The sequence below is a fragment of the Anopheles cruzii genome, chromosome 3 (genome assembly GCF_943734635.1).
Source record: "Anopheles cruzii chromosome 3, idAnoCruzAS_RS32_06, whole genome shotgun sequence".
NCBI classification, from domain to species: Eukaryota; Metazoa; Arthropoda; class Insecta; order Diptera; family Culicidae; genus Anopheles; species Anopheles cruzii.
Genome location: NC_069145.1, coordinates 34,649,088 through 34,663,887, shown reverse-complemented (window position 1 = coordinate 34,663,887; position 14,800 = coordinate 34,649,088). Strand labels below are relative to the sequence as shown.

The 14,800-nt window shown below is 46.8% G+C and overlaps 1 protein-coding gene across 1 annotated transcript; it reads right to left on the bottom strand.

The window, feature by feature from the left end:
- Window positions 1–6,670: 6,670 nt before the first annotated feature.
- Window positions 6,671–9,009, bottom strand: LOC128273834 (muscle-specific homeobox protein tinman). Its single transcript, XM_053011889.1, has 3 exons — window positions 8,849–9,009; window positions 7,296–7,861; window positions 6,671–7,230 (listed from the first exon to the last, which is right to left on the bottom strand). The coding sequence occupies exons 1-3, from the start codon at window positions 9,007–9,009 to the stop codon at window positions 6,671–6,673; spliced, it is 1,287 nt and encodes a 428-aa protein (XP_052867849.1).
- Between the last annotated feature and the right edge of the window lie 5,791 nt (window positions 9,010–14,800).

The following is a 14,800-nucleotide window of genomic DNA, read 5'->3' as shown; positions in this document are numbered from 1 at the left end:
CGTGACACTTCCCCAAGATACACTTCTTATCCTTGTCTTTTCACTAGTTCACACACTAGGCACGCACGCACACCCAGCACCGGAAGTCCACTTGTTGTTGTTGGGGTCGAAAGAGGTTTGTTGGGAGACACGACCGTCGAACGGCACGACCGCACTTAACGAGGCGAGCAACGCGAATGACGGGTTTCCTCCGGGGCCGGCGCTCGGGAAAAGTGCGTTTTCCATCTCTCAACTCGACGACTTTTCCGACTGCGCGTGCCTCACGGTGCTGCTACGGCCCGTGGATTGGCCGAGAGGCGGACCGTGATTGGCCGGTGACGGGTGTGCCGGGTGTCTCGCTCACTCACCCGCCAGATGCTCGCTCGATCTCGCTCGATCCCGCCATCGGTCGGTCTCGCTCGGTCGCCTTCGTTACGTTCGGCCCGCGATTTTGTTTGTTTAGCGGTAAGCGGGAGAGGAACGGCGGGAAAACTGCTGCCCGTGGAAAACTCACCGCGGCCCAAAGTGGCCCATTCTGGTAGGAGTAAGGCAGCAGAGCTCCTCGTCCTGCGCCGCGAGTCCCAAATGAAGGTGTTGCGCCGGGAAATGTGGTGGAACGAATTCGGTCGGTCTTAATGGGATTGCTTTCTACTTGCGAGTCCCGAACGCGCTTTGAAGGACCTTAGAGGCGCTTTGCAGCGGTCTCCGGCATCGATCGAGTCCGACCGAAACGTCACAGGCAAGTCGAACACTTGTTTTTTGTCGGCCAACGCGTACCTCAAGAAGGTGGACAGATACAGAAAGGTGACGAAGTCAACACAATTGATTTATTTTGTCAATCGTTGAACTTTGAATTTATTTCGTTTATGCTAAGGTTTTCCTCTAAGGTTACTCTTCACTATATCCACAATATTCAATCACAGAAGAAAGCTTTAAAACTGCAGGGCTATCCATTTTGAAGATTTGAATTCACCGGGCTAGCATTTTACAGTTTTCGAATATATCCCTCAACCCAAGTGTCAACCATTTAGTTGAATGTCTGGCACGAAAACGAACCGCTTAACAGAACAACGTGCTAAAAATATTAAAACATACTGCAAAAATGTAGATTCAAACGTAAATACGTTTCGAGCCATTAGGAGTGACTAATTGAACATTATTCTATCACAATCAGCTGTTTCTATTGATTCTATTGTTTTCCGATCCCGACGCATAATGGCAAAGTACAAACTTAAAGATAATGAAAAAAATAATTAAAAACATATTTTTTCATGTTTTAAAGTTCTTTTTGAAACTAGAAAATAAAGAACCCTGTAGATGCAAGAAGAGTCAAAAAAGACAGAAAACAAAGTTAAGAGTCACCACCAAAATCACCTGAGTGGGTTATACGGAGGCGTCTTATGGCTGAGGTGATTTTGTACTCTAGTCCTGGCTCATTATGCAATATTGCCAGAGCATTTAATCACGCTTTGTCTGTATGGAACTTTGACATGTCCATTAACCAGTTCAGGAACGCTATCTATTTCTTCTCTTTCTGACGAGGACTTTTGTTTATTTTTGTGTATTTACGCGTATTATTCTATTTATTATGAGATTATTCAGTGCGAATAATTCAGGGCTATTATTATCCTTATTATATCTAAGTGTCAACCAGATCGCTTGATCCATTGGACTTGGACTTAATTAAATTCAAAACAAAAATGTTTAAAGGATAAGAGACATTTTTGCACTGATCGATGGCCATGCTTAGAACTGACCATGCAGTGTGTTTTTTTTTCTTAGAAGAACGGGCCGGGTCCTAATTATTAAATTTACTTAATAGTCAACTTAACCTAACTAACTTAACAGGATTAACTTCAGAAACATGTGGCATTTCCTACACAACGGAATAGCCTTATCGCTGTGAGATGTTGACGGTGCTTTGGGTGTATCGGATCGGTTGATCGGTGCTGGATGTGGACCTTTTTTAAATTGCCAATAGCTGGTGTTCCGTTTCTATTTATGGATGATGCTGCTCATCGGGCGTACATTGCTCCCGACGTAGCTAGTGTATGTAGGTCAGTGGCTATTGGTAAAAAGTAGACAGGTTTAGTGTCTAGTGTTTTTCCTATATCCCTTGTTAGCTCCCTCTGTGCAGGGTTGGCCATCGTTGGTGTTCCAACGCTCGGAGGCGCTCGCGGCGACCTAAGTAACGAGCTAATCTAAAACGGAGTCAAACAAACTAAACATTTAAGGTAAAGCTACACAACCATGCGGCGTGATATTATGTTCTGACGATATTGCTTAGGGGGTACAGGGATTAGAAGCAGATTGGCGAACATGAGCCTTCAACTCCTGTTCAGATAGCAATTCCTGCAGCTTTATTTTCTCACTGCTCACTTGGCAGTAGAAGTCCTGTGCGTTGGTTGCTCGCAGCGTAGACAATTCTGGAACGGTTTAGAAAAGATTCTAATCTCAACAAGAACTTAAAACTCAATGAAGTCTGGCATAAAATGCCTTCTTATGACCCGCTCGGACTCGGTGCGAACAAGTGAACATTGTCTAACAAGAAGGCTACATCGATTTCCGTGGCTTAAAGCTTCAACATGAACTTCTAACGCCGAGTAGGGGTCGACGACAATTTGGCATGTTATTGTTTTTCAATAAAGTTTCAGCATTAAATTGTTACCCTACTTTTAACTGAGAATGCAAACCAAGAACATGCCCCAAACAAGAGGTCATGATTCGTCCGGAAAATATGCAAAGCGAGCCCCAGTCAGCCACTTGCCGGCACTCCGAGAGATTCACGCGATGGTCGGTCATCTGGAGGGCCATCCCGGAGGGGTTTACGGAGATCAAACAAAGTGTCGCATCAGCTTGAGGCCGGCGTGCCCATTACGGTCCGTTGGCAGTGGCCGCGATGAGTGATCACTTGGCTTAATTGAATCTCGACTCGACGCCGCCATCGACGTAAGCCGATATCCGCCGAATCCTCCTCCGCCGACGCGGGCGAGCGGGTGTTTAATTCCGGCACTCCATTTTTGCCGGCCCCGCTCGACCCCCGCCACTACACTTCAGAAGTGGATCGGGTTTCATTCGGGGGCTCTGCGACTTGCGATGACTGCGGTGATGTGTGGCGCGGTCACAAGTGCAAAAGTCACCCTCCACCAGCACTCAGCGTCTACTTCGCGCTGTTTACACTGTCATCTCACGCTGATTACGCCGTGGAGTGGAGCGAGTTGCCGGAGGCCATCTGAATGGCCAGGCAAAAATCTCAATCCGATTCGACGGAACGGTGTGACGCCGGAAGTGCGCGGATATCCGGACTGCAATCGCAAGCGCTCTAATTATCGCACATTTTCACGCGTCCCCGCGTCCCCCTGGCGCACACGTGCCAGGGAGAACCTGTTCGAGGAAGGGAGTCCTTGACGGGAGGGACGCCACAAAAGCCGCAGGCAAAACAAACCCACACAACAGTCACACCTTCCGGGGCCAGTCCAATTTCAATTAGGGTCTATTATACAATAATCCTGCCGCCGCCGGCCGGTGCGCGCGTGTGCGGCAAGGACACTGGAAGGTGCTTCAAAACAATGGCCGAAACCGGTATGCCCTTTGAATTCGTCCTGATTCGTCGTCCTTTTTTGGCCAGCACTTGAATTCGTTTATTCCGTCAACAAAACGGCGTTCAGGTTGAGTGGCCGGGCACAATATGTTTGGTGATGAGATAATCTCCCTTCGGCGGTCACACGAGCGCACCACAGGACGCGCCAGGACGATTTCGCTCGCGGCAAAGTGTGTCCTTTTGCTCGCGTGCGCCCAGTGCTGTCGCTGCCGGTGCCGGAACATTAAGTGGCAACTTCTCGGTAAATCTTCGGTACCGGCCGAAGTTCGCACGCTGCGAAAGTGTCCTTTCGTCGCCTGCAACCCGCCTGCCTTGATTGCACCGGTATTTGCATGACAATGGACACTCATTTGAGCGGGTATCCTGGTTCGTCCCCCCGGGGCCAAGAAAAGTGTGCAGTGGGTCAGCGTTTGGCGCCTGCTCTGTGAAACAAAAAATCGGAACAATTGTTCATTGAAAACAATGCGATGCTCTGGGACGACTGCAGCGCCACCGCGGAACGCGATCGAAGCTCTGGTTGGACCGGTTCCACTATCGTCTGGCAGGTGGCGCTAGCATAGAACGCTGTACCAAAATGTTGAATTAGTTCTAAATTCTATTGAACTGTACTAATTTCTGGGCTCGAAAATCTTGGCCGGAAAATGGTTTTAAAGTCGTAGTCAGAGGTGTTTAAGAAAAATATTTACTTAATCTTAAAATATAGGATCTTTTTAAGTTATCCATTGGTTTGAATTATTTATTTATTTTATTTATCGTGTGTGGGCCCTATATAGACATAGATAGATATAGAGGACAATAGACATATAGAGGGCAATAAGTAGTTAATCAGGCATACGGTTTCTAGCGAATGAAAGCTTAGCTAAAAAAAAAAACGATTTTATAAAACAGTAAGATGTTGTTAGACGGACTGTGGCTTATTTATTATTCTGATTTCATAATTCTTTGGACATAACAGACTAAACGCTGAGCAACATGGTAGATGCCGGGGACACTTTATTCCTTATTAAACCTTATCAATCGATGACAAGTTGTGTGAGCCTCGCCGACTCTGAATTGATCCTTGATATCGTTTTGTGTGCATGTCTGCTAAAAAGTTTTTTTATTGGGCCTCTATTTGTAACGACCAGTTAGTTAAATTTGTAACGACCATAAAAAGTTTAAAATAAATCCTAAACATCGTCCAAATCATAATGATAATAAAAGTTTTCGAATTATAACATCTGGTTCTTTCGTGTTGCTCGGTTTTACAGCAACTAGAGATGATTTATGAGCATTAAAGACTCGATTTTTCATATGTTTTCGTAATTAAATGCTGTATTAAGAGTGAGAAACGAGCGACGAAGCATTCACAAGACAATGTTTTGATTCCCAACTTGTAAAATGACTAAAACCTCGAAACAGTGTAAACTAACGGGTAAGGAACGTCACATGTTGTAATTGTAATTGTTTATTTCCAGCTTGACGAGTATGAAACTTAATCAAGCGCAATGTTCATCAATATGAGATTTAATGGTGAAAGAACCAATGATATTGAAAAAATATTTGACTAAACCGGACCAGCAGTCGAATAAATAACGGCTACGACTTACTCGGTGTTTTTGATCGACCAAAGTTACTTTTTCATCCACGATCCTCATCAAATCTGTTGTTTTCTTGAACTAAGTTAAATCAAAATTATAATAAAAAACGACTAACGCAAAATAAACGGTTTTCCGAATGACGATCAATAGAGGTCGAATTTGAAGTTTTTTTTTTGTTGAGCCGACATTATGAGACGATCAAAATACGGCTTAGACACAGGCATCATTTGTCCCTGAAGGTAATATTCTAGGAATTAGCCCATCCAAAGTGCACTGACCTGAGCAGAGTTACAAGAGCTTCAATCAAACCAAATGTTTACTTATGAGGTATTTCATAAGGGGATGCAGACAAATGCTCCCATCCCAATGAAAAAAAAACCGTTAAACCTAAAAATTGAACCCTAACCACTTGTCGATCTCGATGCACACAGGGTTTTGTGACTGTTTGAATTGAACGGTTGTTTATTGGGGAAAGCCACTTACACCCAAATATTCCATCGTAAAGCATCCCAATTTTGGGCCGGGACAGTTCCGTGTTTTCCCCGACGATAACCCTGCCGAGCCTGCCAGAAAAGACGCCGCCGCTAGCCGTATCCACCTATCCCGCACCTACGCCATCCCGCGTCCCTCGCAGAGCTAAGGTTGCGCATTTAATTTCCCATTCGCCGGTCGAGCCGCGGGCCGGGCCGGCGAGGCTCTATCTGTGATGGGAAATTAATGAGTGGCACCAACCAACGGGGGAAATTCAAAGCAAGGAAAGTACCGAGTTAGGGCCCGGGGCACGATTTATGGTGTTTTCCCATTTTCCCATTCCAGTCGAGCCAGTGGCCACTTACAGCGCAGCGCAGCGCAGTCAAAGGGATTGCACCGCGCAAGGGTTATCCCGGCTAATCGTTTCCTTGACAGAACGTAAAGCAGATGCCCTCTCGGTGGCCTCGCTCGTAATGTGGGCCACGGTGTGGAGGCTTAGTTTTCCCGGGCGCGCACCCAGAACGCCCGATTTCCCCCCCGGGCGAAGCAGTTCCGCGTTCCGCCGCGACGTGGAATCGAATGAATGAATCGATCATCATTTCGGGTGGGTCGATAAAGGTCCCCACCATACCCTCTATTTGCTCGGCAAGCGTCCCCGAATCAGGTTTCATTGCCGGCGCTGGGGCCATTCTGGACATTCTTGACAGTCAGCGCTGATGGTCTCCGTGGCTTGCTTTTTTGCCTGTCTACTTCGTTAATACACTATCAAATTACGATTGACCCAAGGCAAACGAACGTCGTGAGTTGTGCGCCGGATGAGCCAGATGTGTAGTGTCACGGCTCGCGGACGCCGGATGATGGATTCGTGACGTGACGCCCCAGCGATCGGTTTCTTTCGGTGCCCCAATGGTGTGTGGTAATGACGTGTGGACTTTGTTCATGCTGCTGCTGGCTATTTTATTGTCCGAAAAGGAAAAAAGGACCACATTCGGGGGAACTCTATGTACAGAGATGCTGATATTCGTCACCGTGGTCACCGCTACCAGTAGGCCCCTTTCTGGTCATAGTACGCGTTCGTCGAGGCAGGTGGCGGAGGTGTCCCGTACTGGTCCGAGTAGTGGATCCCGTAAGCGGAGTACGGTGGCGGTGGAGCAGATGCCCCTCCGGACGTCGGGGTGCCCAGACTCACGGAGCCCACGGCGGATGGCCCGTAGATTGTCGCCTGTGTGGGGCCAAGGGCGACGCTCAGATCGTCGTAGTCCTTGCCGCTGGACCCGGAGTCGCTGGAGGGGCATTGGGCGCCCGGTGGCCCCGATGCGTCACTCTTCAGCCCCGGCGGCCCCGTTTCGAGCTGGACGCGTTTGGACTTGTAACGCCGGTTCTGGAACCAGATCTTCACCTGCGTCGGGGTGAGCTTCAGGAGGCTGGCGAGGGTTTCGCGCTCCGGTGCGGACAGGTAGCGCTGCTGGCGGAACCGTCGCTCCAGCTCCAGGACCTGGGCTTGCGAGAAGAGGATGCGTGGTTTTCGCTTCGAGCGCAGTTTCCCGTTCTTGCGTAGCTCGCAGCGCGATGACGTCACCAGTTGTGTGTTGCTCTCTTCTGTGGTAAATGGGAGGGATGTGAATACTCCAAGAAGGGGTTCCGAGGGGGCTCCAACAACTTACTTTGCAGCATCTCGTCCTCGTTGTTGTTGTTGTTCATTTGGCAGAGGCTGTCCAGTTCCTGCACGTGCTCGGACGTGACACAGGTCGTCGGGCTCGTGAAGCACTCGTCCTTCAGCTTGGTCGGTGTGGCACCGATCGGACTGACCGGTGTCGGCAGCTCATCCAGGCTCGTGTCCAGAATGATGCTTCGGACGTCCTGAGCCTGAAAGTGGCACTGTTGGTCTCCGGCGTTACGTGCGCCAGACGATGGTCTACCCGATCCGACGTAGCTAGGTTGGTCTAGCTCGGCTGGGGCCGAGGATGCCGATGACACGGACCCACTAGCGTGGTAGCCGAAGGACTGCACGTGAGAGTAGTGCGGAGGCGGACCATGCCCGGAACCTTGAGCCGCGGACGCCGACGGGTTGGTAAAGTCGTACGACGATGGTCCGTAACCGAGATCGTGGTGGTGGGGGTGGGGTTGCGGCAGATAGCCGTGAGGTATCAGCCCCCCGTACGGATCCGACGAGTGATAAGCTGGATCGTAGCCGGAGTAGTTGGCGTACGGCGAAAAGTGACCGGATGAGCTAAGGGACGTAAAGGGTGGGAAAGAAAATGGCTATTAAACAAATCGTCAGAAGATAAAAGGGTTTCTGCTGAACTGAGACCCGAACACAGTCTTATCGCATTCACCACTTTTTCAGTTAGTACTAACCTTCAAAGGAAAGTTGTTAAAATTTCATTTTTTCATTCAATATTCTACTCATAAGTTTGCGAGTTATTGTACTGAGAGTTACACTACTTTTGTTATTTTCAAAACAATTCAAATTTCCGCTTCATCAGAAACAATAATAAAACGTTGGTGTGCAGCCTCCAAACGTGGTCGTAGAGATTTCAAATGTGAAACAGAAATGAAATGAAATGCAGTGGATCATCATCAACATTTGATTGTGAGAAATTTCTGTTCAAAGTATGTGGCGCGTTTACTCACTGTTGACCAAAAACAAGAACGTGTTGATGATTTTGAGCAGTGTTTGGCCATTTTTAAACGCAACAAACGTAATAATGTTTGCCTCGATTCACTCCGGAATCACCGATCAAAACGATCATCATCTAAGTGGACTACAACGAGGATCAAAGCGTCCGAAAGCACAACAAACCTCTGGAAAGATTTATGGCCTCGGTATTTTAGGATGTGCGTGGTGTAATATTCATCGACTATCTTGAGAAGGAAATTACTATCATCAGTAAATACTATAAAGTGTTGGATCGATCTTCAAACGTTGGCAAAGGCAAAGAAACAAATTCTGTTGCAACAAGACAACGCACCATGTCACAAGTCAATCAAAACAATTGCGAAACTATGAATTGAACATCGATGCGGCTCCTAGTAACTATTGGCTATTCACAGATCTCAAAAAATGCTTAAAGATGATTGTGTGGCTCTTGGTGGCGATTACGCTTACGGTTTCATCCCATGTGTTACTTCGGGTTTGGAGAGTTTTGTCTGTGGTTCCTCAATATTGCCGCAATCATTTGGCCCCGATTGAACGATTCCTAAACGAGTCACAAACCTTTCCATTTGACAGTTGAGATATGCACCGTCCACCGTCCCAGCACCGGACTCGACCATATTGCCGAGGATATCCTTCACCGAGAAGGGTGTGTTGTTGTTGGATTCGCTACCGGTGCAGCTATCGGAGTGCGTCACGTCGTAGTATCCTTGCTGAAGCATTTTCTACTCGATCCCAGACACAAACACACACTCGCTCCACTTCACAGAGACAATTGGCGCCTCTTCACTGTGTTGCTTCAATTTCGCACTCGTCACAAGAGGCACTTCACGCAAAACCCGCCGCCTATGCACACATTTGCCACACACACGCGTTAAGATCCAGCTGGGAAATCGCCCAAAAAAAGAGGTTTTCTCTACACTTCCTGATCACGTCCAACGTCCTTTCGGTGTAACCGCACTCGAGTGACTGGCTGCTGCTACTAGTGTGCCGCCGCCGACATTCCGATACACGCTCCGACTCTCGGTTCCAACCCACGCAACCACACACGCAACGGAACTCAGCACGGGCCAGAAAGAGACACGTTTCGGCGGAGGGAAATTTGGAAATTACCATAGCGCACGCAAAGCCGTCCCTCTCTTTCTTGCGCTTGGTTTGGGGCCATCTTTTTCACTCCTGGCTCAGCTTTTCCATCCGGCAGATGATCAATCCAACGCAATCCACCCCGCTATCTGAGTCCGACTTGTGGTGGTTACACCGCCGTGCGATGGCGTCCGTAGTTGGCACTACCAAATGGGGGGATGCCCGTGAGAGGGGTCGGTTCGGTCGGGCGCGTCTTGCGCAGTCGCCACGACGGACTGTTCCCGCCACTGGCATCTGCCAATCGCCGAGCCGAGGAATCGAAGCCGCCGAGTTCAAGATGGCGGCTTCGGAAGGTGTACGCCGAGATAATCGACCTGCTGGCCACGTGGTTTCCGCCGCCGGCGGTCCGAGATGTTTTATGGATCCGAGATTTGTTGGCCGGACCAAGAAGACAAACCGGGCTGGTGGACCTTCGGCAGTGAGGAATTGAGGGAATGGGCTAGGACGTCGGGCGACGGGCCAGGACGACGGCAAGCCAGTTCGTCCCGGGTTCGTCCTGCCACACCGACAAATGACGGGACAACACATCTGGAAGCAATGCTCAATGTCCAATTTGTTTGATTTGTGTTCGGTGGTGTTCCGCTGGCGTCGCCCCCTCGCTGGGTCGGTGCACGGTCTGCCGCCGTTACCGCAGCGACGGAGAGACCTCCTACATTTTCGGACCCGACACGGACCCGAGCTACGATGCGATGATCGCCCGGTTCGGTCTGTTTTACATAATCGGGAAACGGGAAATTGCGTCGGATGCTCTCGGCCGGGTTCCCGGGCAACTTTACTCGGCTCCGACCGAACCGAGCGCCGCCAATGTCGTCGAAGGATGTCGTCCCGTGTCTAGACGAGCGACGACAGGGACGACGAAACGCAGGGATAACAATGTCACAGCCAGCGCGGGGATGCATGATGCTAGGGGATGCATCTACAAGTACGTCAAGGTTCAAGGGATCTCGACTTGCAACCCGACACCCGCGCGTCGGTCAAAGCCAGGGAATTCAATGTCAACAGAGCGAAAGTGAGTTGTCAGTGATACGGAATACGGAATCGTGCCACTCAAAAAAAGGATTCCATTGTCGGCCGTTGGTGAGTTTGTTGTTCGATTTTTCCCGCGGCAGGTTGTTTGGTTCGGGGTGCTGACTGACAGTATTGATTGCTGACGGAAAACAGAAACACTGGCCATTTGAATGCGAAGGAACCCGAATGGGAACCTTCGTCGTTAGCTTAAGACGCCGTTTTGTTTTCCTTTTTCTATGCTTTCTTTGTACGCTGTGATGTGGAGTAAACATAGTTCAGCGGCTAACAATCCGTTTGTTTTCCACATTTAAAGATTTTCCTTTGCAACTTTTGGAAAATTATAGTGTTTGGAAGTGTAATGGAAAAACGAAAATGTAAATTCCGTAAAAGCGGAATGGAATTCTATTCGTTTCGGATATCAAATAAATTTTTTTTTTCCGGAGGATGGTGTGACTAAAAATGGTGAGGGATAACGTAACAAGTTTGAGAGTTAAGGCCCAAGTATTAAAGTTAGTTTGCCATGCTCTGCATATAATTATGCTTCTTTATACACGATGGTGCTGTATGCTTATTCTAAGCACTTAGAAATGTCTTAGAGAGTTCGTTAACCATATTGATTGTGGTTGGTTCTAAGCTAACATACTTTCGGAATCGAGAATTAGATTTAGTTATTAAAGATAAAAGATTCAGTTTAATCTTAGAGAACGACAGCTTTAAAATAATTTTAACATTTATATGGTAAACTATGAATGGATCATGTTTAATTCTGAAAGGTAAATCAAGAAATGAAGTAACGAAGAGACGTTAGGCCTTAAAAGTGATCCCAATCCACATGGATTTTATCAGAAATATTTCAATGAATGTGGGATTGCATTGTGATCCCAAATTATTGACATGCAGAACCGACGCCGACTATGTACGATTCTTAACTTTCGACTATCGACACAAAATTGGCGTTAGAAATCGGATTGTTAATATAGGTGGTTTCAGTGTGTCAAGATCATTTTCCCGGGATCATATCTGATTGATTGATAGCCAAGTCGACAATAAATATTAAGACTACAACAGAAGGACAGACAACTAAAGAGCAACGATCGTGTACAACACCACCAATGATCGTCAACAAATTGGATCCACTTTACAATAATTATTTTACAACCCAATTTTAAAGAGAAGCCAGGACGATTCGGATAAGGTTCCTGAGTAGTGAAAGTAATGCTGCTTCACCAGGCATTCCGCAGGAGACACACATTATGGATCAATTGTTAGTTTGAAGCCCCTCGGGTTAAATATGCTCGTAAACTTGAGCTGACTTAAAAAAGGAAATACATTGGAATTTTTTAGTTTTGAACTTGGAGACCATTTTTGGATTACGTCGAAAATCGCGTTAAATATTAAACTGAATAGTTCATGGAAGAAAACATAATTAAGATCACATTTTAATGAAGATATTCAACTAAATTTAACACAATTAATTTGGTCGTTTGGTACTCTTTCATGTTTTACGAACATACCAAATGGAAGCGTTACTGAAGTTCGTCTGAGGACGAAAAGATAGTGCAAAATACATCCATAGCGATGAAGCGCTAATTATTATTTAATTTCTGCTTTCAATTTATTTGTTTTTCCGTAAATTATTGTTCTTTTGTTTTTTATGATGAAAACACTAAAATAAGCAAAAAACCGGGCAATCAACTCGAACCACCATCGAGTGTTGGTAGCATTTAATATCTTAGAAAAAGGCTTTCCAACGATAAAGAAAAGAGTTCTGCTCGACGCGGTCTTTACGCGATCGTCGACGGGCGCCGTTCTCTATGTTCCGGCGCAGTTTCCGCGAGCATAAATGCATTAGAAAATTTTCTCATCGCTCTCGGAGCACGGAACTCCGAAACATCAAAGCGAAGCATGGAAATGGTCGGACAGCAATAGGGCTCTGGACGCGGCCGAGGCAAATGCTGACAAATTGCAACTTCCATCCCGGGATGCATTAACGTTACATAATTTATGCTGCCCCTGCTACTGTCACAGGGCCACTTGAAGACGGGCCAGATGAGCGGTCGGGACGCGGGCAAACAAAAGCCAGTCCGCCAGTCAACGGCTGCGTCCTCCGTCCTGCCTGTTGTTTGTATCCGTTTCAGCATCCCGCACAGCTTGCCGACGGCGCAGGTTGCTCCGGTCGGTCCGCTGGCGCCAGTCGGGAAATGCGCGTTGAGTAAGCGGCGTTTTCCGCTGACAGTCGCTACCAGTCGCTACCGGATCGTGCGTCAGGCTCTAAATTCTATCCTGATCCACGCATTCCTCAGTTTGACCAGCAACCCAAGCGAGCTGATGGTCCACCCTGTCCGAAGGTGGCGCTCTGGTCGCACATGCGGGAAGCATCGAATCGAACTATCATCCAGACCGAGCAGCCAGAGGCGCGTAAGATAGCGAGGCGATCCACTTGAGAACCGCGTGATCTGGCACTGGCTTCGTGTGGTTGACGGCTAAATCAGAACTTTACGTCCGAATCCGCTGCCCGATCTAGTCCATGACTCGGACGGACATTTGTTTTTCTTAATCGCGATCAATACCAGTCCCGTTGGGCCCTGTTTTCGGGGAAAATTCATTCTGGCCACCGACAAAGCGACCCCGCCGATGAAATCCATCACACGTATCGACTTCCGCGTGCACCCCGCCAGACTCCAGAGGCGGTGGGAAAGATTAATGACGATTAACAAACAGCTACCGCGCATTTAGCGCCTCGCCATTTTTCTCAAGATGCACGGGCCGACCACGGTGTCTCCGTATACTAGGGACCCGACCAGGGAGTGGGACGCGAGACGGACGCCCGCTACTGCGACGACTGTGGGGCCATATTTCGATAATGGGAAATTTATGTCGCTGCCAGATGCCAGTCGGACCCAAATCGGGACTGTGGAACTCAAAACGGGCATATTTGTGGTACGGTTTCAAACTCCGCTCGCTCTAATTGAATTTTAATTTGTCTCATAAAACTGATAACCCGTCCGTTGCTTCTGTTCGGGGTCCGTAGAACGTCCACAAGGTCTTTGAGTGTGATTGCCGCGATTAATGGCTGTTTCGCCAATGCCGCAGTTACGGCTTGTTGAACCTTTGCGCAGAACGGAATTGGAACAAAGCGCAATCCCTTTGTTGTGACGCAACACTCATTCCAAGAATCTCATAAGCACCATAAATTCAGCATTTTACTGGATTATTGTGTGAACATTTCGAAATTAATAAACGTACGGGAATGAGAGTGGTGATTCAGTCTTGCATATCCGACACTCGTTTCAATCATTTCCAGGTGACCGATCAGTCATATATTTTGGTTGAATTTCGGTTCTTCATCCTTAGAATCGATTCCTTCGTTTCACACTGTTTCGCGAGACTTAGAGAGTCGTGCTCTGTTGCAGATTTATTCTGTTTATGTATTGCTTTTTCAAGGCACACGGCAACCTATCCACGCAATGCATTAGATGTTAACTATTAGTAGTAGTAGTTGTTGCATATAACAACATTGTAAATATAGTAAATTATGAATGATTTCTTCTCTTCACTAGCTATGAAAAGATTCCGAATTTCGAAGGAGTTTAAGTGTAATTACGCTATAGGCTGTTGGAAAAACTTTCGCGGGAAACATTTTCCAAAAACCTGCCTTTTCATTTATTAACAAAACTCAACAAATGTTCAGTTTGTCTGAGTCTTAACTTAAATCTAAGCCAAAAATATTTAAACTGTTCCTGTTAAGGGGTGCTTTGAGAATGGAACATTCTCGCACGGTATTTCTTATTATATCGCAAACTTTCTTTGGTGATGTGTTTAGTAGTTCCTTTTTACTTATTTCTTGCACTTCTACGGCATTGTGCCAGCGAGGTAAGATTTAGCTTGAACTTGTTCTGACTAACAATAATTGTTCGGAACTTGTGCTGAATGATTTGAAGGTTTTGTTCTACGCGATAAGGAACATTTTTGCAAAACTAGACTTTACCAATCAACGCTTCTTCTATTTTGTGGAATTTCTTCAAAACTAATTTAGCAAGTACATTGAGATCATAGACAACTATTATGGTAATTAAAGGTTTTATCAAGCGAATGGTGTACACATAGTTGAATTCTTAGGCCAATAGAAGCAACCGAAGAGTTTACTATCGTAATAATTGAGTATTAACAATTATTGATTTTGATAATGGTGAAAGATCTTTTTAAATATAATAGTTGAATGACACGCATCCGAAACCTTTTCACTATGCAAATAGTTATATCGCATTGTTGTAAAACAGGAAACACTGCATTTTGGTTTGGAATTAGGTATGGGGTTACTTGTCAGCTATTTACAATTTTACATACTGCCATTTACATTTA